Below are 23,493 nucleotides of genomic sequence, written 5' to 3' on the forward strand. Positions count from 1 at the left end.
AGGATTTTCTGGTGCGACAGGCGATGAAGGGTTTTCGAAAAGGAGCTCAGTCGCGTGACTGTAGGCGGCCGGTGTCATTGCCATTGTTGGTGCGTTTGGTGGGGTGTTTAGGGGAGTTGTGTTCGTCTCCTTATGAGCGGGTGTTGTTCTCGGTAGCTTTTGTACTGGCGTTTTTGGGGCCTTTCGTATTGGCGAATTGGTCAGCCCGACTAAGCAAGCGATGGGTGGTTTGCTGTTGGGTGATGTGATGCTGGGGGAGGATAGAGTGGAATGTCGGCTTCGTTTTTCTAAGACGGATCAGAGGGGCCGGGGGCGCTTAGTAGTGTTGTACGCTTTACCGGGGCACCAGTTGTGCCCAGTGTTACATGTGTCAGAGTTTTTAAAGGTGCGCGGCGGTTACCCTGGTGTTTTTCTTAGACATACGGACGGATTGGCTTTGTCGCGGTATCAATTCAATGCGGTGCTGAAGATGGCTCTAGCAAGGGTGGGGGAGGAGCCACGTGAGTACGGGTCTCACTCCTTCCGGATTGGGGCGGCAACGGAGGCCGCCAGGTGGGGTTTGAGTGAGGATTGTATCCGGCGGATTGGGAGGTGGGAGTCTTCCAGGTTCCGTTTGTACATTAGGCCTCACTTGGTCAGGTGATGGTCAGGGGTGGGGGATTCAAGGTTGGTGTTAGATGCCGGTTTGTGGGCAATTTCTTGTGCTGTTGCTGTTTTTATTCGTGGTCTTTGTATTTTATAGGTCCATGCCTTGTGTGGATCCTCGGGCACTCCTATGTGTATTGGGGAGCGTTACGGGCGGATGTGCGGCGTGACGGTCGGCAGCTCGGAGTGTCGGTGTTGGAAGCTCGAGTAAAGTGGCTCGGAATTCGGGGCATGACCTGGGGTAGGGTGCGCCCTGAGGTGGCTTATTATAGCCGTATGGATCGTGTCCCTGATGTGTTAATTTTGCATGTGGGAGGGAACGATTTGGGAGTAAGGTCGGCGAGGGAATTGAAAAGGGATATAAAGCTGGACCTGTTACATTTGTGGAGGGCGTTCCCGGGCATAGTTATCGTTTGGTCGGACATTATAGCTCAGACGCAGTGGCGTTTTGGGAGGTCGGTGGACCGTATTAATAGGGCTCGGAGCAAGCTGAACCGGGCTATTGGCAGGTTTGTGGCGAGAAATGGTGGGTTGGTGGTGCGGCATAGAGAATTGGAGGAGTCCACGGAGCAGTATCTAAGGAGAGATGGGGTTCACCTGACTGATGTGGGTCTGGATTTATGGATGTTGGGTTTGAGGGATGGCCTAGAGCAAGCACTGGGGGTGTGGGGGGCCCGGGCCAAGTAAGGGTGTCACTTGGCCGGCCTGTGGCGGGGTGATAGGTCCGTCTGAGAGGGTGGGAGTACCGACAGTCGGCTTGTTGGTACGAAGTCGCTCAAGGGGAGTGGCTTCGGAGTGGATGGGAACTTGTGGGCGGAGGTCCCGCAGGTTCTGGGTAGGGGTAATTAACGATGGAACGTTGTTACCCCTCACCTCGGGCCGGGTGGTCACGGCCGAGGTGGTCCTCTGGGCCAGTTTGGAGGTTACGGCCGGGGGGTTAGGAATGATGGTTTGCCTCTCGGACGGATCTATCGGTGTTTCTGGTTATACGGGTATATATGTATAAGGTTAAGTTTAACAATTGAGTGGCATGTTGGGCCACAAGTTTGGTATACATATATACGGTAAAATAAAACTGTGGCCATTCCTGCAATAAAGTCGTGGTTCTCGTCTTCATTTAGGTAGATATGGTACGGGGGGTGTGTTTTACAGGATAACCTGCTTATCCCTTATAGATGCGTCAAGAAGGGCAGTGAGCCCCATAGGGGTGAATGGACCCCATGACGATCGGGAGGGTGCAAGGTTAGGAAAGGGTTAATAGGTTTGCATGGGATGGGGGATGTGTGGGAGTACAGGATTGGTAGTAGGGAGCTGTAAGGGGATTGGGGGGGAGCAAGGAAGGGGTGGGGTGTTGGGAGAGGTATAAGAGAGGGGGGTGTGCTGTTTACCTCCCCTTTCGTCGATAGATCTTTGTGTCCCACCCGCCCGCCCTGATATATAATTATATGTATATGTTCAAAAAAAAAAAATAAATAAAAAGGTGAAAAGGTGATGGTTTTCAAAAAAAAAAAAAAAAGAGGAATAAAGGAGAATACAAGGTTGAGTTGCTAATTTATTGTTGTCACAGCGGGGTGATAGGTCCGTCTGAGAGGGTGGGAGTACCGACAGTCGGCTTGTTGGTACGAAGTCGCTCAAGGGGAGTGGCTTCGGAGTGGATGGGAACTTGTGGGCGGAGGTCCCGCAGGTTCTGGGTAGGGGTAATTAACGATGGAACGTTGTTACCCCTCACCTCGGGCCGGGTGGTCACGGCCGAGGTGGTCCTCTGGGCCGGTTTGGAGGTTACGGCCGGGGGGTTAGGAATGATGGTTTGCCTCTCGGACGGATCTATCGGTGTTTCTGGTTATACGGGTATATATGTATAAGGTTAAGTTTAACAATTGAGTGGCATGTTGGGCCACAAGTTTGGTATACATATATACGGTAAAATAAAACTGTGGCCATTCCTGCAATAAAGTCGTGGTTCTCGTCTTCATTTAGGTAGATATGGTACGGGGGGTGTGTTTTACAGGATAACCTGCTTATCCCTTATAGATGCGTCATGTAATGCTCAAAGACTGGTGGGACACACAGTAGTGAAAGCGGACACTTGATGCTTGTACAGAAGTTGGTTATATGATTTTGTTTTATCACTATGGGCCCATTGACAAGAACCTTTAAAGTAGGAGAAGATCCTTTCAAACATAGAAAAAACAATACAGTTATTCACTGGAAAAATGGTTCAACTAAAAGTAAAACCTATTTATTAATTGAGATTAAAAAAAAAGATAATTGTTAAGTCTAGTTATATTTGCTTAGTTAAGCCCGCTACACACGCTTCAATATATCTCACAATCCGTCGTTGGGGTCAAGTTGTAAGTGACGCACATCCGGCATCGTTTGTGAGGTATCTGCGTGTGACAGCTACATGCGATCAGGATTGAACGCAAAACCGTTGATCGCAAACACATCGTATCATTCTCTAGAATTGAGCGTTTTGTTGCACGAACCTAGTCAATTGTAACGTGTGACATCCCTCATACGATTTTGGTGTCTGATGCTATGTGCGCAGGTGTGCGCTCTGCACCGCAGCTTCAAAAAGGTCTGCTTCAGAGCGCAGCTGAAAAGCTGCGTTCTGAAGCGCCTCACAATGTCTGTCATGCACTAATCTCTGTCAGTCCGTCACTATCTCTGTCCCTCACTCTCAGTCCATGTCAGTCTATCCCTCTCTCTCATATACTCACCGATCCCCGATCCCTGGCGCTGCACGGCATTCACACTGCTCCGGCGGCTTTTACTGTTTTGAAAAAGCCGGCCGCCCATTAAACAATTTCGTATTCCCTGCTTTCCCCGCCCACCAGCGCCTATGATTGGTTACAGTGAGACACGCCCCCACTCTGAGTGACAGGTGTCACACTGCACCCAATCACAGCAGCCGGTGGGCGTGTCTATACTGTGTAGTGAAATAAATAATTAAATAATTAAAAAAAACGGCGTGCGGTTCCCCCCATTTTTAAAACCAGCCAGATAAAGCCATACGGCTGAAGGCTGGTATTCTCAGGATGGGGAGCTCCACGTTATGGGGAGCCCCCCACCCTAACAATATCAGCCAACAGCCGCCCAGAATTGCCGCATACATAATATGCGACAGTTCTGGGACTGTACCCGGCTCTTCCCGATTTACCCTGGTGCGTTGGCAAATCGGGGTAATAAGGAGTTATTGGCAGCCCATAGCTGCCAATAAGTCCTAGATTAATCATGTCAGGCGTCTATGAGACACCCTCCATGATTAATCTGTAAGTTACAGTAAATAAACACACACCCGAAAAAATCCTTTATTAGAAATAAAAACACACACATATACCCTGGTTCACCACTTTAATCTGCCCCAAAAAGCCCTCCTTGTCCGGCGTAATCCAGGATGATCCAGCGTCGCTTCCACCGCAGCTGCATGGAGGTGACCGGAGCCGCAGCAGACACAGCCGCTCCGGTCACCTCCATGCAGCAAATGAACACAGCCGTGCGATCAGCTGCTGTCACTGAGGTTACCCGCGGCCACCGGTGGATGCAGCGGTGGCCGCGGGTAACCTCAGTGACAGCAGCTGATCGCGCGGCTGTGTTCATTTGCTGCATGGAGGTGACCGGAGCGGCTGTGTCTGCTGCGGCTCCGGTCACCTCCATGCAGCTGCGGTGGAAGCGACGCTGGATCATCCTGGATTACGCCGGACAAGGAGGGCTTTTTGGGGCAGATTAAAGTGGTGAACCAGGGTATATGTGTGTGTTTTTATTTCTAATAAAGGATTTTTTCGGGTGTGTGTTTATTTACTGTAACTTACAGATTAATCATGGAGGGTGTCTCATAGACGCCTGACATGATTAATCTAGGACTTATTGGCAGCTATGGGCTGCCAATAACTCCTTATTACCCCGATTTGCCAACGCACCAGGGTAAATCGGGAAGAGCCGGGTACAGTCCCAGAACTGTCGCATATTATGTATGCGGCAATTCTGGGCGGCTGTTGGCTGATATTGTTAGGGTGGGGGGCTCCCCATAACGTGGAGCTCCCCATCCTGAGAATACCAGCCTTCAGCCGTATGGCTTTATCTGGCTGGTTTTAAAAATGGGGGGAACCGCACGCCGTTTTTTTTAATTATTTAATTATTTATTTCACTACACAGTATAGACACGCCCACCGGCTGCTGTGATTGGGTGCAGTGTGACACCTGTCACTCAGAGTGGGGGCGTGTCTCACTGTAACCAATCATAGGCGCTGGTGGGCGGGGAAAGCAGGGAATACGAAATTGTTTAATGGGCGGCTGGCTTTTTCAAAACAGTAAAAGCCGCCGGAGCAGTGAGAATGCCGTGCAGCGCCGGGGATCGGGGATTGGTGAGTATATGAGAGAGGGCTGCTAACTTCAGTTACTCAGGAGATTAGCGGTCACCGGTGAGTCTTCACTGGTGACCGCTAATCAGGGCGCGACACAGACAGAGCCGCAGCATGACAATGAAGTCGGGTGAAGTTCACCCGAGTTCATTCTGATCGTGCGGCTCTTTCTGTGTCTGCTGTCATCTGCCATTCAGCTCTGCTACACGGCTGTCTGTGTCTGCTGTTAGCGGCCATGTAGCAGAGCTGAATGGCAGATGACATAGTAAAAACGCATCCCACATTACACACGCTTGGCAAGTCAATAAATAAAAAAAAAAAAAAGGTGCTCAATGCATACGTCACAGAACACATGATCTAAAGGATCGCACACAAAATTGACCAATTTAACATAGACTACTAACGCTCGTGTGACAGCAAATGAACGACCAACATGAAATCTCATAGATCCCGTATGCAACCTGGGCGTGTCACATCGCAAATGCGATTGTACAACTAATTGCAACGTGTAAAGTGGGCTTTAGTAACTCATTATAATAGAACTAGAAGTGAATAGTACTAACCTTCTTTTTCAGGTATCTCAAGTTTACACCAAGGTAACAAATAAGCAATCTCATTGTCTTGTTTGTCCATCATGGGCAGTGCTTTAGATATGTAATTCTCCTTCCATGATTTGTCTTGAGCCAGCTTGGAGCGTACTGCTGTTCGATGTGTAAAGCTGTCTATAGAAAAATTGACTCATTAGGTTAGCATACCAGATTAAAGGGGTTTTCAGCAGAGCCACTCATAAATCTCTACAGTCACCATATTTGACTGCAGAATACCGAATCCTGACAGTGTGCAATATGCGTGCTGTTGGGGTTCCTGTCTATTTCCATTGCAAGTGCTACTCACATTATCACAAGTATGTGATTTGCGTAGGTGCAGTCTGCTAGCTTCTCATCTACTTCTCTCAACAGAATATTGCGAGAAGAAGGTAAAGTTGCTAGTCAGCATAGAACTGCAACACCGCAATTCACATATTTGTAGTCATGGGATGACCACTCATAGTAAAGTTTCATCAATCTGCAAGCACTAAACCAGTACTTGGATTCATTTTAACAGCCATGAGCACAGAATCAAGAATTGATCACTCCTGTTTCAGGGATATAAAACAATACGACACACCATGAAGCTAGAAAATCTAAAGACTAACATTGATGAAGCTAAAGGAGTGGTGTCAGGTATGAGAAAGAATAATCTTCCTGGAGACAGGACTGACGTATCACTATTGCCAGGAATTTTGCAACAGAAACATATGGACGTAGGAACCTCCATCTACGAAACAGAATATAGAGCTGCTCCAATGGACCCAGCACGTCCATCGGGTCCATGCAAGAGAAATATATGGACAGAAGTGACTTCCCTGGCGATCATGCCAGATTGCCAGTGGTTAGAAAAGAAGAACCTGCAGGAATAGGCTGGTCAGCTTTCATGAAATAGTGATCGATAATCAGTAAACACTATTGAGCAGCATGATGTCAAATAGTCTATCATTTGTAAATTAGCATCATACCATATTTCCATATGTGAAATACCTAATTCAGTCCCCATAATTTATAGGTCCAGTAGCCAACCATCTCTGAATGAGCGGTACGCAGATGAAGGTTCTCCTGTGTGAGCTCCATGAATGAATTCATCATTGACGGCTTGATAGAGTAAGTGCGGAATTCATATAAGGTAGTGTCATGTTGGCGAGGACATGTAGCAAATGCAGCTGTTGCCTAAAGAGAAACGTTTTGTTACTTAACTAGTACAAACAAAAAAAAAAGAAAAGATAGGGTGCAAAAAATTCATAAAACATAGTCAAACTCACTCCCATCATACACCTACATGTAAGGAGCACAACAGTATACTTGAGCTTTTTGGAGGGTGATGTAAATTGTGTCTTTGGCTAGTGTCCCCCGGCCGTATTTTCTCCATCCGATAAGACGGTCCGATTATGGTAATCAGACTGATCGGAGTGGGATTCATTTTTCTCGGATGTGGAGAAGATTGGAAAAGGAAAACAAAAAATGTCTCCATCTTCTTCCATTCAGTCAGTCCATGAAAATCAGCACACACTAGAATAGCATCATAGTGCAGACTATTTTCATTTTTCACGGAGCCCTAGAATCTAATGGGTGAGTGTGATCCGATTTACAGAGGCAATGCGTGCATGCGGTAATTTTTTTCTTCAGCCCATTTGGACCAAGGAAAATAATCAGATATGTACATTGACTCGTTGAATAACCTTGGTCTAAGTGTCATTAATGTTTTTTGGAGTGCACTCGGACTACATCCGTCTGTATGAGCCCTTTATGTTAGGCCTCATTTAGATGTTTGTGTTACATACATTTATAGCACATATTATTATTATTTATTATTATAGCGCCATTTATTCCATGGCGCTTTACAAGTGAGAGAGGGTATACGTACAACAATCATTAACAGTACAAGACAGACTGGTATAGGAGGAGAGAGGACCCTGCCCGCGAGGGCTCACAGTCTACAGGGAATGGGTGATGGTACAATAGGTGAGGACAGAGCTGGTTGCGCAGTGGTCTACTGGACTGAGGGCTATTGTAGGTTGTAGGCTTGTTGGAAGAGGTGGGTCTTGAGGTTCCTATCATATACATACATATCATGTACGTATCATATAGGTACATATCACGTGTCCGTGCAAAACACACGGAGACACAGTGTCGGACTGACCCACCGGGGCACCGAGGAATCCTCCGGTGGGTCCAGGGGCCCCAGTGAGCACCCATGCCTTATATTGTGCAGGGTACCGTGGGCTTGTTACTGTGGGCTGGGCAGGGGTGTTTCTCAGGGCCAGCATTAGAGCGGGCAGACTGGGCCCCATTGCTCTGAGGGGCCCGCCAACCTTTCCAACATAAACTGCAGTGATCGCACAAATTCTGTGCGATCTCTGCAGTTGCAGAATGACCTGTGGTGGCATCACAGTCATGTGACTCACCAAAGGTCCTTGCACTGCGGGATCCTCAGGCCTGCACAAAATGAGGTGCGCACAGGACCTGCAGACTTCGCCTCTCATATTTAAATGTATGCGCGTCTTTCAGGCGCGCATACATTTGAACAGTGCAGCGCCAGGACAGAGGAGCTCCTCAGCACCGCACCGACATGCTGTCATCACTGGGGCCGCATGGAGGAAGAGGACGTGCAGGCACAATGTAAGCGCTCCTGTGGAGTTGAACATGACAGAGAATCAGTTTAGATGCAGGGGCTGTGGTAGGGGAGGAGCGGTGTCACTTTACAAGTGACATTATCGGGCAGTGGGGAACAGGATAGGGCAATGAGGGACAGGATGGGACAATTAGGAAAGAGATTATGAAAGGCGGCATAGTATAATTAGTTTAACGAGGAGTGAGGGGAACTTTATGCAGAGACGTAGTATGGGGGAGATATTATAGAAAGGGCATGTTTTGGGGGGACATTATAGAAAGGGGCACTTTGTGGGGCTATTTTGTAGGGTGGATATTTTGTGCAGGAAGCAATTAACAACCCCTTCTGATTCCCCTTGTTTCACCCAGCTAAAATAACAGACCCTGTATTCACCTCTGGTGCTGGCACTGTTTCAGCACTGTCAGTAATCACGATTCGTGGCTCACAATACATTGTGACACCACGGGAGCCCCACGTTGAATCACTGCCAGCTTCTGTCTCCCCACCTTAGGAGTCAACAATCATTTGAGGGAAAATAGGGGCCCAGGATGGGAGACTTTATTAAATAAAGGTGGCCAGTATGGGTACATTATTAAATAAAGAGGGCCAGGATGGGAGATATTATTACTATATGGGGCCAGAACGAGCAACATGCATTATTGGTTTTTGGTAGCAAATAGTGGAGATAATTACTGTAGGGGCAAATTAGGGGACATTATTACCGGTGTAATATAATTTAATTTTGAGGCTACTGTCTTCCATGGGGGAACAAAAGTCTGACGTGGTGTAGAAATTGGGTGAAAAGTGAGGCATGTGCTCTGTCAGTGAGCAGCTATAGGTGACTGTGTTATTTTCTGCAGAGTCGTGTCATGGCAGGAACAAGTGATGACGGTCAATGTCGGATGAAGAGAGAAAGCAAAGATAAATAACTTCAGCTAGAGACGTTACTGGTAAGTCAGTGTATTACATGTACACACACACTATACACTATATACACCGCTCCTGTGTATAATGTTACTGGTGATCACTGTATTACCTGTACACTGACACTATATACAGAGCTCCTGTGTATAATGGCACTGATGGTAATATTAGTGTTATTAGTATTGTGCTATTTATTCATGATCATTATTGTAACATTATTTGGGCACTGTGCGGTGGTAATATGTGGTCTGGTCACAGTGTGGTGTTATTTCTCTGTTGTACGTGGTATTTGGTCATTTATGTGGTCTGGTCATAGTGCTAAGGTATTTCTCCCTTGTATGTGGTAATAGTCGGTTACTATGGGGTGGTAATATGTTATTGGTCATGGTGTGACGGTAGTTCTCTCTTGTATGTGGTATTATTGGTCTTGCTATAGTGGATTGTGTTGTGTCTGGAGGTCACTTTCTATCAATAAAGGGAAGATTATTTCCAGTAGAGATTAAATACTTGGATGTTTAACCCCACCCTGTCCTGTGACTACTAATCTGTAGCAAAATTTACTCACAAGGAAGTTATCATCTATCCACAAAACTACTAATGTGGTCTCAGAGTGTTTTACCAATCAGAATTCATACTAAGCACTTCAAGAGACCATATTCAAATCAATATATCAATCTTTATTCACATAGTTTAAAAACATAAACACTAAACAATTACGACAATTTAAAAATTCGACAAAACAGGGTGTAAGGTAGAGGGTCCACCATAATTCATTAATTTAGTATCACAAAATATTTAATGAAATTCTCATATGTATTTCTAAATGTCACAAAACACTTCAATTCATAATAGAGCTTTGTTTAATCCATTCAATTAAAATATGATCTGCATGACCTCTTTTATTCCTTAATATTACAAATATTCATTTCATCATTGCAATATGTATAACCAACAAGAAAATACACTATCTCTTTCCACTTTAGTGCCACAGAGTGTTAAATTCATGTCAGAAATTCTGATAGTCTCGAGCACTTATATTCATATGTACCATATATTATCTTGTATATTTCTTATTTTCAAACATTTAAAAGTTAGAATCTATACTGCATTAGTGTCGCAGTGTATTACAGGGACTCCCTGACGAAGATACGTTGAAACGATCGTTGGAGTGGTGTGGGGAGGGTCCGCCTAGGTAAAGTATCTTTAATATTGATCAAAATGACTGTCTGGTTTACTCCTTGCCTGAGAGGCTGTTCCTAATTCCTCTTATGGGAATAGGTAGGATTCTATTCTCTATTGCCATCTAATAGATTTCAGCAAATGTCATCTCTGGCTGTAATACACTGCGACACTAATGCAGTATAGATTCTAACTTTTAAATGTTTGAAAATAAGAAATATACAAGATAATATATGGTACATATGAATATAAGTGCTCGAGACTATCAGAATTTCTGACATGAATTTAACACTCTGTGGCACTAAAGTGGAAAGAGATAGTGTATTTTCTTGTTGGTTATACATATTGCAATGATGAAATGAATATTTGTAATATTAAGGAATAAAAGAGGTCATGCAGATCATATTTTAATTGAATGGATTAAACAAAGCTCTATTATGAATTGAAGTGTTTTGTGACATTTAGAAATACATATGAGAATTTCATTAAATATTTTGTGATACTAAATTAATGAATTATGGTGGACCCTCTACCTTACACCCTGTTTTGTCGAATTTTTAAATTGTCGTAATTGTTTAGTGTTTATGTTTTTAAACTATGTGAATAAAGATTGATATATTGATTTGAATATGGTCTCTTGAAGTGCTTAGTATGAATTCTAATCTGTAGCAAATATGCTAAGTAATTACCTATTCTAAGGTCATGTGCCCATGTTGAGTATTTGGTCAGTATTTTACATCAGTATTTGTAGCCAAAACCGTGAGTGGTAAAATGTGAGGAAAAGTACCGTATTTTTTGGACTATTAGACGCACTTTTTTCCACCCAAATGTTGGGGGAAAGTGGGGGGCGCATCTTATAGTCTGAATGTAGGGCATGGCTGTAGGGAATGAGGGTGCTGCAGTAGTGCGGGTAATCAGGGGCACGAGCAGGTTGCAGCAGCACCTGCCGTGACCACGTGGGCCCGCTCATTTCATATACACGCCCATCATCCCGCCCATAATACCTCAGCGCTGAAGCCAGCGCTGACAGGTGGGCGAGTTGATGGGTGGGGGATGTGCGCATACTAAACAGCCAGCCTGCATGTTCACCCCTGGCAACTACAGCCTGGAGTGATCATGCGCGGCTATATTCACTGCCCCCCGCGCATAATCATCAGCGCGGGGTGCAGTGAATCACTATACTCACCGGCCATGATCCCCGCAGCATCGCTCGTCCTCCTGTCTGTGCCGGCCATGGCTGTGTGTGAAGACTAGCGTTACGCACAGCGATGACGTCATCCCTGTGCGCACGTGTCCACACACAGCCGCGGCCGGCACAGAGAGGAGGACATCGTGATGCTGCAGGGATCGAGGCCAGCTCCACACAGATCAGCGGCACTGCTGCTGGCACAGACGGGAGTAGGAGAGATGCTGTGTGGAGCGAGGAAAGGTGAGTATGAACGTTTATTTTTTTTTTGTGTGCCACAGGATTTGGCCATATACCAGGATGGGGTATATAGCAGGATGCGGCCATATGCCAGGATGGGGGTATATAGCAGGATGAGGGCTATACCAGGATGGCAGTATATAGCAAGATGAGGGCTATACCAGGATGAGGGACATATATACAAGGATGGGGATCATATACAAGGCAGGAGGCTCATTATCAGGATGGGGTACCTTAGTAGAGAATTTGGGGACATTACCCCCCATAACAGTGTCAGCAGCAGATCCTCGCCCCATAACAGTGTGTCATGACCACATTTTTTGCTTAAAATTTTATTTTCCTATTTTCCTCCTCTAAAACCAGGGTGCGTCTTATGGTCCAGTGCGTCTTATAGTCTGAAAAATACGGTATAATAGAAACACCTCTGCCCATTTCACCCACTCCTAGTTTTGGCTTAGAAATAATAATGTAACATTCTGACCAAGTACTGAACGTGTGAACGTGGCCTAAAGATAAGTGATAACTTATTAATCTGTGGGGACCGATTGCTGGCACCTGCACTGATCCTGCAACTTTTATCCCCTTGAAAGTGGAGCTGATGTCCAACTCATCACCTGATCCATTCATTCAATAAGTTATCACCTACCAAACCTGTGGATCAGTGATAACTTGTTGTCACCAAAGATCCCCCTTACTGCAAATTACTGTGATTGTACATCAGTTATTGTGTGCACAGGAGATGTGCAGGAGCCTGTGTTTCACCATCGATGCTCCACTATAACGGGGATAATGGCTAACAGGTATTTGCATATCGCTGTAGGGTGGGCCCCTGGAGTGAATTCCTCTGGTGGGCCCCAGACACCCCAGTCCAACCCTGCGGAGACATATCAGTGTTATTCTGGCAGAACGGATGACAATGGCCAATACAAGCCTATGGGTCCGTGAAAATCATGTACAGCACATAGCTGGAAACAGTGTACTCTGCGTGTTTAACATTCAAAGTATAGGAGAAGTTTTGTCACTTCTTTCTTTCCTTACGCATATGCGAAAAACACTGATGACACACAAATGGTAAAATTGGACTCATAGACCGTACACTGATACAAAACAATGACACCTGTACCATTCTTTCATGAACGTGTTTAAATATGGACGTCTGAATGAGACCGTATATTTAGGTTTACACTTTGACCTGTCTCACTATATCCCCTTCACTTCACATGGTAAGGAATGTATGGTATTACAGTTGTAAATCATTGATTCTTTTTATGAACCTGACGAGGTGCAGGACCAACGATGAAACGAGATGTTTGTTTAGTATTTTCAATAAAACTACCAGTGCTGGACCTGGAGTGGTTAAATGGCATCTAAGTTTATTATTTGAACCTAGCACAAGACAATGAAGATAAAAAGCTTAATTTAGAGAAAGCCTGTTTAACACATAGCCTAAAGGTCTTATGGCAATGTGCGCACGTTGCGTTTTTTCCCGGGTTAACGCTGCGTTTTGAACTGCAGCATTTCAGTACCAAATTGCATGCGTTCAGCTTTCCCAGCAAAGTCTATGAGAAGTCTGAAAATTCAATGCGCACGCTGCGTTTTTAAACACAGCGTTTTGGATGCCACAAATCGCTGCGTAAAAAAAAAAAAAGCAGCATTTCACTTCTTTTGTGCGTTGTAGCCGCGTTTTCCACACATTGAAATCAATGATGTGGGTCAAAACGCAATCAAAATGCACTTGGACTGCATTTTTGTTGTGTTCTGCATGCTTTTTTTGACAAGCAAAATGCAGGTCTTTTCAGTCTCTGTGGATGTCGGTCAATCTCCCTCTGTCGGTCGGTCTCTTTCTCTGTCCGTCGGTTTCTCTCTGTCTGTCCCTCTCTCTGTCCGTCAGTCGGTCTCTCCCCCTCTCTCATACTCACAGATCCCCGATCACCAGCGCGGTGCTGCACGGCTGTCACAAAGCTCTGGCGGCTTCTCCTCTTTTGAAAATGCCGGCCGCTCATTATTCAATCTCGTATTCCCTGCTTTCCCCGCCCACCGGTGCCTATGATTGGTTGCAGTCAGTCACGCCCCCACGCTGAGTGACAGCTGTCTCACTGCAACCAATCGAAGCCACGGGTGGGCGGGTCTATATCGTGCCGTAAATTAAAAAAAAAAACACGACGTGCCGTCCCCCCCAATTTTGATACCAGCCAGGGTAAAGCCACACGGCTGAAGGCTGGTATTCTCAGGATGGGGAGCTCCACGTTATGGGGAGCCCCCCAACCTAACAATATCAGCCAGCAGCCGCCTGGAATTGCCGCATCCATTAGATGTGACAGTCCCGGGACTCTACCCGGCCCATTCCGAACTGCCCTGGTGCGGTGGCAATCGGGGTAATAGGGAGTTAATGGCAGCCCATAGCTGCCACTAAGTCCTAGGTTAATCATGGCAGGTGTCTCCCAAGATACCTTCCATGATTAACCTGTAAGTTAAAGAAAATAAACACATACACCCGAAAAAAATCCTTTATTTGGAATAAAAAACAAAACCCCCACCCTCTTTCACCACTTAACCCCCAAATACCCATACAGGTCCGGCGTAATCCACACGACGTCCCACAATGCTCTCAGCTCTGCTACATGAAGCTGACAGGAGCGGTCACAGACCAGACCGCTCTCTTTCAGCTTCACGTAGCGACTGAAGTGAGCCGCGTGATCAACGATGACGTCACTCAGGTTACCCGCGGCCACCGCTGGATTCTCCAATTGTGACAGCAAGTCGCCCGAGTGACTGAAGTGAGCTGCGCGATCAGCGATGACATCACAGGTGAGTTGCGGTCTCGGGTGGAGAACTCCAGCTAGCCGCGGGTAACCTGAGTACCGGCAGCACTGATCGCGCTGCTCACTTCAGTCACTCATGTGATTTGCGGTCACTTTCACGGGTGACCGCTAATCAGGACACGACACAGACAGAGCCGCGGGATGACAATAAAGTCAGGTGAAATTCATCCGAGTTCATTCTCATCGCCCGACTGTCTGCTGTCAGCGGGCATGTAGCAGAGCTGAATTGCTGTGGGACCGCACTCCAAAAAATGCATCCAAAACGCATGCAAAATGCATCCAAAATGCAGTGTTTACAGTTTTAGAGGGTGCGTTCTGGTCTGCACTGCACAGAACGCAACGTGCGAACATACCATTATAGTAGGGGTGAGCAACTTGGTTATCGATCTATAAAAGCTTTACTGGTATTTATTTACGTCAGTTATTTATTGGGTGACCTCCACAATTCTGGCGTCTGTGTCATTTTATGTTTCAAGGTGTTCTGGATATTGGGTCTTGTGATACCATGGCAGTTTACAGATTTCCAGAGAAGTGTATGGCATGTTAATACCGGGAGCAGAGAGGCTCCGACTCAGCAGGGAAAGGTCTGCTCTCTGATAAGCTTCAGTCACAACTCCAAGGACACCGAACACTTCTGTACATGACCTTAGATGAAAAACACTGAAGTGGCCCAGATTCATAGAGGTCAATCCCAGCAGGAACATAGAGGGCACGGGTCATATTACCACATAGCTGCTCTTACACATGACAGCCATTCAGACCTAGATATTTAGGGACTAAATAGTTGAGGAATCCACAACTTCTCAACCTCTACAGCAACATAGCTCCATTGGCCACCTATGTTGTGCACGCAAGAGAAAAAAGACCACTTTGTGCACTTGACCTGTCTTCCCATGCACTCTTCATTTCAGATGGACGGGAAAGTCTGGTTTTACAGTGTATGTGTGACGCCCTGGCAAAACCAGGTAGTCACACAATAGGCCCCCGCATAACACCTTCCCTCACCTAGGTTACATACAGCCGACCTGAAACCCTAGTCACCCCCCTCAGGGCAAGACAGGCACACCAGTGAGCGGGACCAGGCGGTTAGAGAACGCCCACCTAGGGGTCTAGATAGCCCGGGGCGGGAAAACAGTAAGAGAAAAAGTCTGTAGTTCAAGTTGAGAGGAGTGTGGGCTGGAGCTAGGTGTAGCTCCAGCGGAGAAGTTCAAGTTGAACGATGCCAGGGTCAGAGCACTAGTACCTTGGCTAGGTGGCAGATGGCGGTCTCCGTCAGCAAGAGACTGTAAAGACGGCTCGGCAAATCCGAGGAGGACCGGAGCAGAGTTGGAGCCCGCCAGTACCGACACCGGAGACCCGACCGGAAACCGTGCACAGAGGGGGTACTCGGACCCTGAAACCAGGACCGCAACCAACGGCCTAGCTAATCAACCGATTGAGGGCACGATTATAGGTCCTGTCCCAACCAAAGTCCCAGAAGCAGACAACCACCCACAGAAAGGGATAGGACAACCGCCAGGGACCATAGATTCCACGGGTCAGCGTCAGTAGGCACGGTTCCTCAGGCACACAGAAAGCCGAGAGCGTACTCCCATGTTCCATACCGGGAAGTCCAAACACAACAACAACTAGTGCAGAGGAAGAGACGGCGACCACCAGCCCGGGTGGGGGACCAAAGTACATCCGGCTGCGGCGGACGGCCACCAGCACCTTGGTTTACCAAAAGACTCGTGTGATTCTTTTACTTGTGAGTAACCAAACATCCCCTGGTCCATCCGGGTGCGCAAGCCCCTGCCATCGCCATACCCTGCACAGAGACACTGGGCCCCGGGGCAACCATCCCCACCCACTGAGGGGTTAACATCCGGCTGCCATTATATCTCCCCCGGGTATACCACAAAGCAGCGATGGTGTCCCACTTCACCACACACCGTGGATGGCGTCACGAACCGAATACGGTCAAGGCCGTACAACTACACCCCCCTTTTCATTCGGCATGTCCGCGTGACCCCCGGGTCCGGAGGATCCCTCGAGCCACGCAGCGGGTCCGGATCCGAGCAGCGCCGGCTGCTGGCACGGGGGCGGCACACCCCGAAACTTGGCGTCACGAACAGGATTCAAACCCATCCACCTACCTGGTTGAAGTGCGCCTTGCATTGGACAGTCAGCGGTGATCCGTTGAAAAATTTTCAGAAGTCGCCATTTTTGCCACCATTTTTAGGCACGAAAAACTACAGCCCAGCGTCTTCTCCCCCGAGAAAGGGCGCGAAGCTGAAGTCCCGTCCCCTGGGAGCACGGGCGGAAGGAAACAACACCCTGAGGCCGAAAACAAAACTAACCTGCCACACGAGGGCGTGCTTGCAAAAGACCAAGGGGGGGCGGGCGAAGAGTCTGCAGCATTTGACCTGAACAGATAAAGGGCAGAGACGCCAGGACTCTGCGACCCTTTTGTTCCTGGACACAGACAGCGAAACATGGCCGACCAGTCTGGCAAACCAGCAGTGGAGGAGCCGACTGGGTGGAATCCCAGACCGAACGCATGTGCCGCAGGATCCAGGCTCAGGCTAGCTTCTTGCTGAAGCGATGGATGGCCGAGATAGTGGAGCTGGCTGCAGCCGTTCGGGCCCGTGAAGTGGAGCCGACCTCAGAGGAGCGGGTAAGCGACCCACACCTTTATGTCCCACCGGAACCGGCCCACCAGGCTGAGGGGCTCGGTCTGCCCCCGTCCGCCACACCACCTCCCTCACTGCCCGTACCTGTGGCCGACCCCCGCTCGGTCCGCTGCCACAAGCTACGGCAGCGGTACTCGTACCATCTGCCCATGAGGACCCGCCAGCGGAATCCTCAAGCCGCGAGCACGTCACCGCCCCGGCACCCGTACCAGCTCCACGCCAGACTAAAGCCCGGAAGACGTCCCCTCCGGTCCCGAGCCAGGCCGCAACCCCGATGATGGCCCCAGCAGTCCGCCCGGCCGCAGCAGAGGTGGTGCCCAACCGGGAGTCGGTAGCAGCTGAGACGCCAACCGCTCCCCAATTCCCAGTCCCAGCTGAGGCACAGCCGGGATGCACCTGTAGGGCAGCAAAGCGGGCCACAACACAGTGGAACCCTCCATTGCCTGTGGTGCCGGTCGTAGCCGGCACGGAGGGTGTCCGGCTGGGCCCGACCCCCGCGTAGGTGGAAGCAGAGTACGAGGCTGGAGCCCCGTATTGGGAGCAGCAGCGGCGCCAGCTGAGGAAGGAGATCACCGCCCAGGAGAAGAGGAAAGCGGAGGTGCTGACCCGGACCTACATGGAGAAGGACCACCTCCGGAATGCCACCTTCCGGGTGCGGGGCCCAACCTATCAAGGGCAGATAATGCCCAGAAAGGATGTGGTTTTACATATGAGCCGGGCCTGGAGGCCAAGATCTTCGTATCCCGGAGGTATGTGGCCCCTCATCTGCCCGTTGGCCACCCAGACCGAGACCTAGAGCCTGGAGAGTTGGTTACGTACACTCGGCATTGCGGAGAGAGGGGGTGGTTCGCCCTTGATGTCAAAAGATGGGTGAGCATTTGAGAAAAATTCTACCTCTGCCACTCTCCAGCACAGAGGATAATGAGTAGGTAGTGAAACCCCGGCTACCCCCAGTGTGAGTCCCCATTGGGACTGTTAACCGTTCAAAGTTCCCGTTTGAAAAAGTTTTAAAAATGGACCATGGCCATGAACTGGCAGGCCAACCCAAAAACTATTGGGCCTTGTAAATAGTCCCTGACCAACCTTCTCACCCTGCTGCAGTCTCTGGAGAGGCTGGTTGGAGGAAGGGCCCGCGGTAGAGTCGGCCGAGGCCCAATCACCACCAAAACTGGTGGCTACCTCAGGGTCAGGGGTCCCCTGAACGTGGGGCCCTTGAAAAAGACTGCCGGGTAAGGAACTTTTTACCCGGCCCTTAAGGCAACACCCGGACCTGTCCTGGACTTGGGCAAGGGGTTCGCACCATTATGCTTAGCGGTGGCACAGGGGGGTAAGGTTGTTTTGGGTGGGAGTGAGGTGAGAAGGACCCAGTCCATCCCGTCCCGGTTTGCATGTGTAACGTTTAAGAAAAGTGCCTCCCGCAAGGGAAGAAAAACAAAATGTACCACTGTTATTATGCTTGTAAAATGTTATTTTTCTCTTTTCAGTTCCTGTTAAATAAATGTTGGCGGTCGGACAGCCCGCGGACGGTCTGTATTAAACCAAGGGGGAATGTGACGCCCTGGCAAAACCAGGTAGTCACACAATAGGCCCCCGCATAACACCTTCCCTCACCTAGGTTACATACAGTTGACCCGAAACCCAAGTCACCCCCCTCAGGGCAAGACAGATACACCAGTGGGCGGGACCAGGCGGTTAGGGAACGCCCACCTAGGGGTCTAGACAGCCTGGGGTGGGAAAACAGTAAGAGAAAAAGTCTGTAGTTCAAGTTGAGGAGTGTGGGCTGGAGCTAGGTGTAGCTCCAGTGGAGGAGAAGTTCAAGTTAAACGATGCCAGGGTCTGATCCCTGGGACCTTGGCTAAGGTGGCAGACGGTGGTCTCCGTCAGCACGAGATTAGAAGACGGCTCGGCAGATCCGAGGAGGACCGGAGCAGGGTTGGAGCCCGCCGGTACCGAGACCCGACCGCAAACCGTGCACAGAGGGGGTACTCGGACCCTGAAGCCAGGACCGCAACCAACGGCCTAGCTAATCAACCAATTGAGGGCAGGATTATAGGTCCTGTCCCAACCAAAGTCCCAGAAGCAGACAACCACCCACAGAAAGGGATAGGGCAACTGCTAGGGCCCATAGATCCCATGGGTCAGCGGGCACAGCTCCTCAGGCACACAGAAAGCCGGGAGAGGACTCCCGTGTTCCATACTGGGAAGTCCAAACACACAACCACAACTAGTGCAGAGGAAGAGACGGCGACCACCAGCCCGGGTGGGGGACCAGAGTACAACTGGCTGCGGCGGCTGGCCACCAGCACCTTGATTTACCAAAAGACTCGTGTGATTCTTTTACTTGTGAGTAACCAAACATCCCCTGGTCCATCCGGGCGCGCAAGCCCCTGCCATCGCCATACCCTCCACAGAGACACTGGGCCTTGGGGCAACCATCCCTACCCACGGAGGGGTTAACATCTGGCTGCCATTACATCTCCCCCGGGTATCCTACAACAGCAGCGGTGGTGTCCCACTTCACCACACACCGTGGGTGGCGTCACGAACCGAATACGGTCAAGGCCGTACAACTACGTCCCCCTTTTCAATCGGCGTGTCCGCGTGACCCTCTGGTCCAGAGGATCCCTCGAGCCACGCAGCGGGTCTGGATCCTAGCAGCGCGGGCTGCTGGCACGAGGGAGGCACATATGTTATTTTTATTATGAAACCACAAAAAACAGAAGTGGCTCTGCACCATAGATTAATAAAGGACCCAGCTGGAAGACACGTGGACCGGGGGTATAGTTACAATTCTGCAATAAGGTGGTGCACAACCTTGCGTGGCAGAGTTCATAAAAGTTTGTATCCTGAGAAGACAAGAATATAGGTGACACTCACCGATGCATATAATCTTCTCTTTATTGTTTAATTTCATTAAACCATAGCAGGTGAAGTGGTGGATGCGGGCGGCGTGTGGGACGATAGCCATTTTGCGCTAGAGCACACTTCAACAGGTACTTAACCTGACAGAACCAGTACAGAGTGAAGCGGCAATCATCACGCTGCCAGCATCCACCACTTCACCTGCTATGCTTTATTGAAATTGAAAGAGAAGATTTTACACATTGGTGAGTGCCACCTATATTTTTGTCTTCTCACGACACGGATCATTTTTATTGTAAACCTGAAAGCCATTAACAATGAATATGATTTATGCTTTTATAGTATTTGTCATTTGTGTCGAACTACATGTGCACATGTTCAGTGATAACATGTGAACGCAGCCTAAGATGTAAAGCCTTATGTGGTTCTACTGAATGTGAAGACATGGACTCTCATGGGTTAAAGTTTCTTAAAATCCAGCCAGACAGCATGATAGATTGTCTATAGATGGGGGAGAAGTCCCTCATTGTTTTTACAAGACTCTTGTTGACTCAATGTAATTGTGTTGGTCACTGAAAGCCAGACGTATTGTTCTCCAGACTTTTCCAGTAACCATTGTATTGTAGTTGTGTATTGCTAATGTGATTACCTTAGTAGCCATTGTTGAGTCTGTGACTTGCCGACTCCATGTAGATATACTGAGTCTTTCTATGCACATCATTTAAATGAACATTATCCATGCAGCTTGAAATTCATCCAATGGGAGAAGCAATCTTGTCCAACCAATCGATGAGGACGCAGTGTATCCTAAGGGAAGGTTATGGCTATAAAAGGGACTTCTTTAAGCCACCAGGGTTGATGAAGGTTGATGGATGCTGATGGATCCAGTCTAAGCTCTTTGGAGCTGACTAGAGGATCAGAATATCTTATGGCTTCAATCTAGGGACCCCGGTTCCGGTTGGAGACCATATCCACAGCCTAGGGATTTCGACTCCGGCTGCCAGGATTGTAACATCAAACCAGGACTACCTAAGGAGGACACTCAGGTTGGGACAGTTCAGTCACTTGTTACAGACTTTGCGGACCTCACACAGCTTCCTGAATCTGGCATTATTCCTTTCTCGGTGGGTGCCCGCCAAAAGCGGGGTGCTGCTGGACTGGAGTAAGCGGCCCTGGAAGCTCTGAGGCATGGATATTCTAAATCCCTGGTGAGCCAGCGGAAGGGTGAGACTCTGTTGCCTGTTACATTTGTGTGTTTTGCTGGTTATTTGTTATGTGCCGTTAATTGTTTGGGGATCCAATAAAGTCTAATTATTGTGGTTCCCTCACCCTGTGTTGTCTGAGTAGTGTTACGCCCACGGTTGAGGAGGCCAGCGTTCAGTTGGGATGAGCCCTGAGCCACGCTGTCTTTCTAAAGGCGGCGGGTTTTAGTGGACGAGAGCACCCACTGAGCCCCGGGTCTCCACACTGAACACTGACTTTATAGTTATCCCAGTCCAGGTGATGTGCAATCCTAATAAGTGTAAACTAGACTGAGCCCAATGGGACTTCACAGCACTATGGATTAGGTTTTATCTTTTCTCTGCATTTTATATACCAAGTAAAATGGAAGAATATTTCTGCTCAGAACAATGAAAAAAGCACAAAAGAAAATGAGTTTGATCCAATGGTCAGATGCAAGTCAATGAGTGCGTTGGAAACATTGGATTGCACTTGGATGACATCTGAGTGCAGTCCGAGTTCCGCAGACTGAGAGGATGGAGAATTTTATTTCCTCCATATCCCAGAGAATTGGATCACACTCTGATCAGTGTCATTTGCATAACTGACCAGATTCTCTCGGATGAGAGAATCTACATTCGTCTGTATGAGCCTTTAATGATCGATACAACAATTCAGCCTAATTTTGACCTTTTTTTTGCACTATTATTAGTGTGCTGGATTTGATTTTTATAAATTTTTGGTCTATGGGTCCGTTTTTGCGATTCTCCATGAGTGTACCATCCATTTTTCTGGCATGCGAAAAAACAAATTCCAATCGCCATCTAGTAAACAGTAGAGAAAAAAAAAGACAAAGGGGCGCCAGATAAGTTTAGGTTGAATTTATTTATTTTTTTGTGAGGTCTACTGTCTGTTTTTTCATGTCTTGATGAGGAGGCATGCTGGAGTCCGACGCTCCTGATTCATAAGGAATCTGGCATGTCTGAAAAGTAAAGTTCTGCTCCATGTGTAACTCACAACTATCTTACTTTAGTCCGACACTGAAGATTTGTAAGGCGAGCGAGGTGCTGAATGGAGCGAGCGAGGTGCTGAACTGAAGTAAAGTGCTGAATTTAAGATAAGTGCATAGTTTCAACACAATTACATAGTTTGACACAAGAACATAGTTTGAATTTATCCTTATACGTTTCCCATTGGGTTTTTTTCGTTTTTTTTTCTCTTTGTTTTTCTACTTTACTGTTTATCCCCATTTGATAGGTGCTCCATGGACAATGCTACCAGGTGTGTATCTTGTCAGATGTATGCATGCCTTGAGCAGCCGTTCGAGGGTGACTATATCTGCACTCGATGCAAGCATGTTGCGTATTTGGAAGCCAAGGTAACTGATCTAAATAAGCAGCTTGCAACACTAAGGGGCATTGCAAACCTGGAGAGGAGTTTAGAGCTCACTGAGCTTTCTCTGGCTGGGGCCAGTGATATGGAGGAGGGTGGAAGTGGGGAAGATCAGGACCCAGAGGTAGGTAGCTGGGTAACAGAAGAAGAGGTAGGGGGAAAAGTGTCAGGGAGCCTAGTCCTGACCTGGCACAACCTAGTAAATATGCCTGTTTGGCTGATATTAGGAATGAAGGGCCTGGACTAGGGTCACTACAGCAGGATGTTGCTCCTAGCAACCAGGAAAACAACTGCTGTAGGAAGGAGGGAAATAGGAGTGCAGCAAAGCCCAGACAGATGTTGGTGGTAGGGGACTCTATAATTAGGCGGACAGACAGGGTCATCTGTCGCCGAGACCGTGAATGCCGAACAGTGTGTTGTCTGCCGGGTGCTCGGGTTCGGCATATTGTGGATCGGATAGACAGATTGCTGGGTGGGGCTGGGGAAAACCCAGCGGTCATGGTGCACATTGGTACTAATGACAAAGTTAGAGGCAGGTGGAAGGTCCTTAAAAATGATTACAGGGAACTAGGAGAGAAGCTGAAGTCCAGGACCTCCAAGGTGGTGTTTTCAGAAATACTACCGGTGCCACGAGCGTCACTAGAAAGACAGCGGGAGCTTAGGGAGATAAATATGTGGCTTAGAAATTGGTGCAGGAAGGAAGGGTTCGGGTTCATGGAGAACTGGGCCGACTTCTCAGTTGGCTACAGGCTCTACGGTGGGGACGGGCTGCACCTCAATGGGGA

At 48.2% G+C, this 23,493-nt stretch overlaps 1 protein-coding gene across 1 annotated transcript in view; it reads right to left on the minus strand.

Moving 5' to 3' along the window:
• The window catches only part of LOC142295899 (protein NipSnap homolog 3A-like), a 78,132-nt gene that overhangs the window by 31,600 nt on the left and 23,039 nt on the right, over nucleotides 1-23,493 (minus strand). Inside the window, exons 2-3 of the mRNA XM_075339019.1 lie at nucleotides 6,584-6,769; nucleotides 5,570-5,728 (exon numbers count right to left, since the gene is read on the minus strand). Coding sequence (XP_075195134.1) covers nucleotides 5,570-5,728; nucleotides 6,584-6,599 — 175 coding nt within the window. The 5' untranslated portion in view covers nucleotides 6,600-6,769. The remainder of the gene's footprint in view (nucleotides 1-5,569; nucleotides 5,729-6,583; nucleotides 6,770-23,493) is intronic.

Source organism: Anomaloglossus baeobatrachus, chromosome 1 (genome assembly GCF_048569485.1).
Source record: "Anomaloglossus baeobatrachus isolate aAnoBae1 chromosome 1, aAnoBae1.hap1, whole genome shotgun sequence".
Classification (NCBI taxonomy): domain Eukaryota; kingdom Metazoa; phylum Chordata; class Amphibia; order Anura; family Aromobatidae; genus Anomaloglossus; species Anomaloglossus baeobatrachus.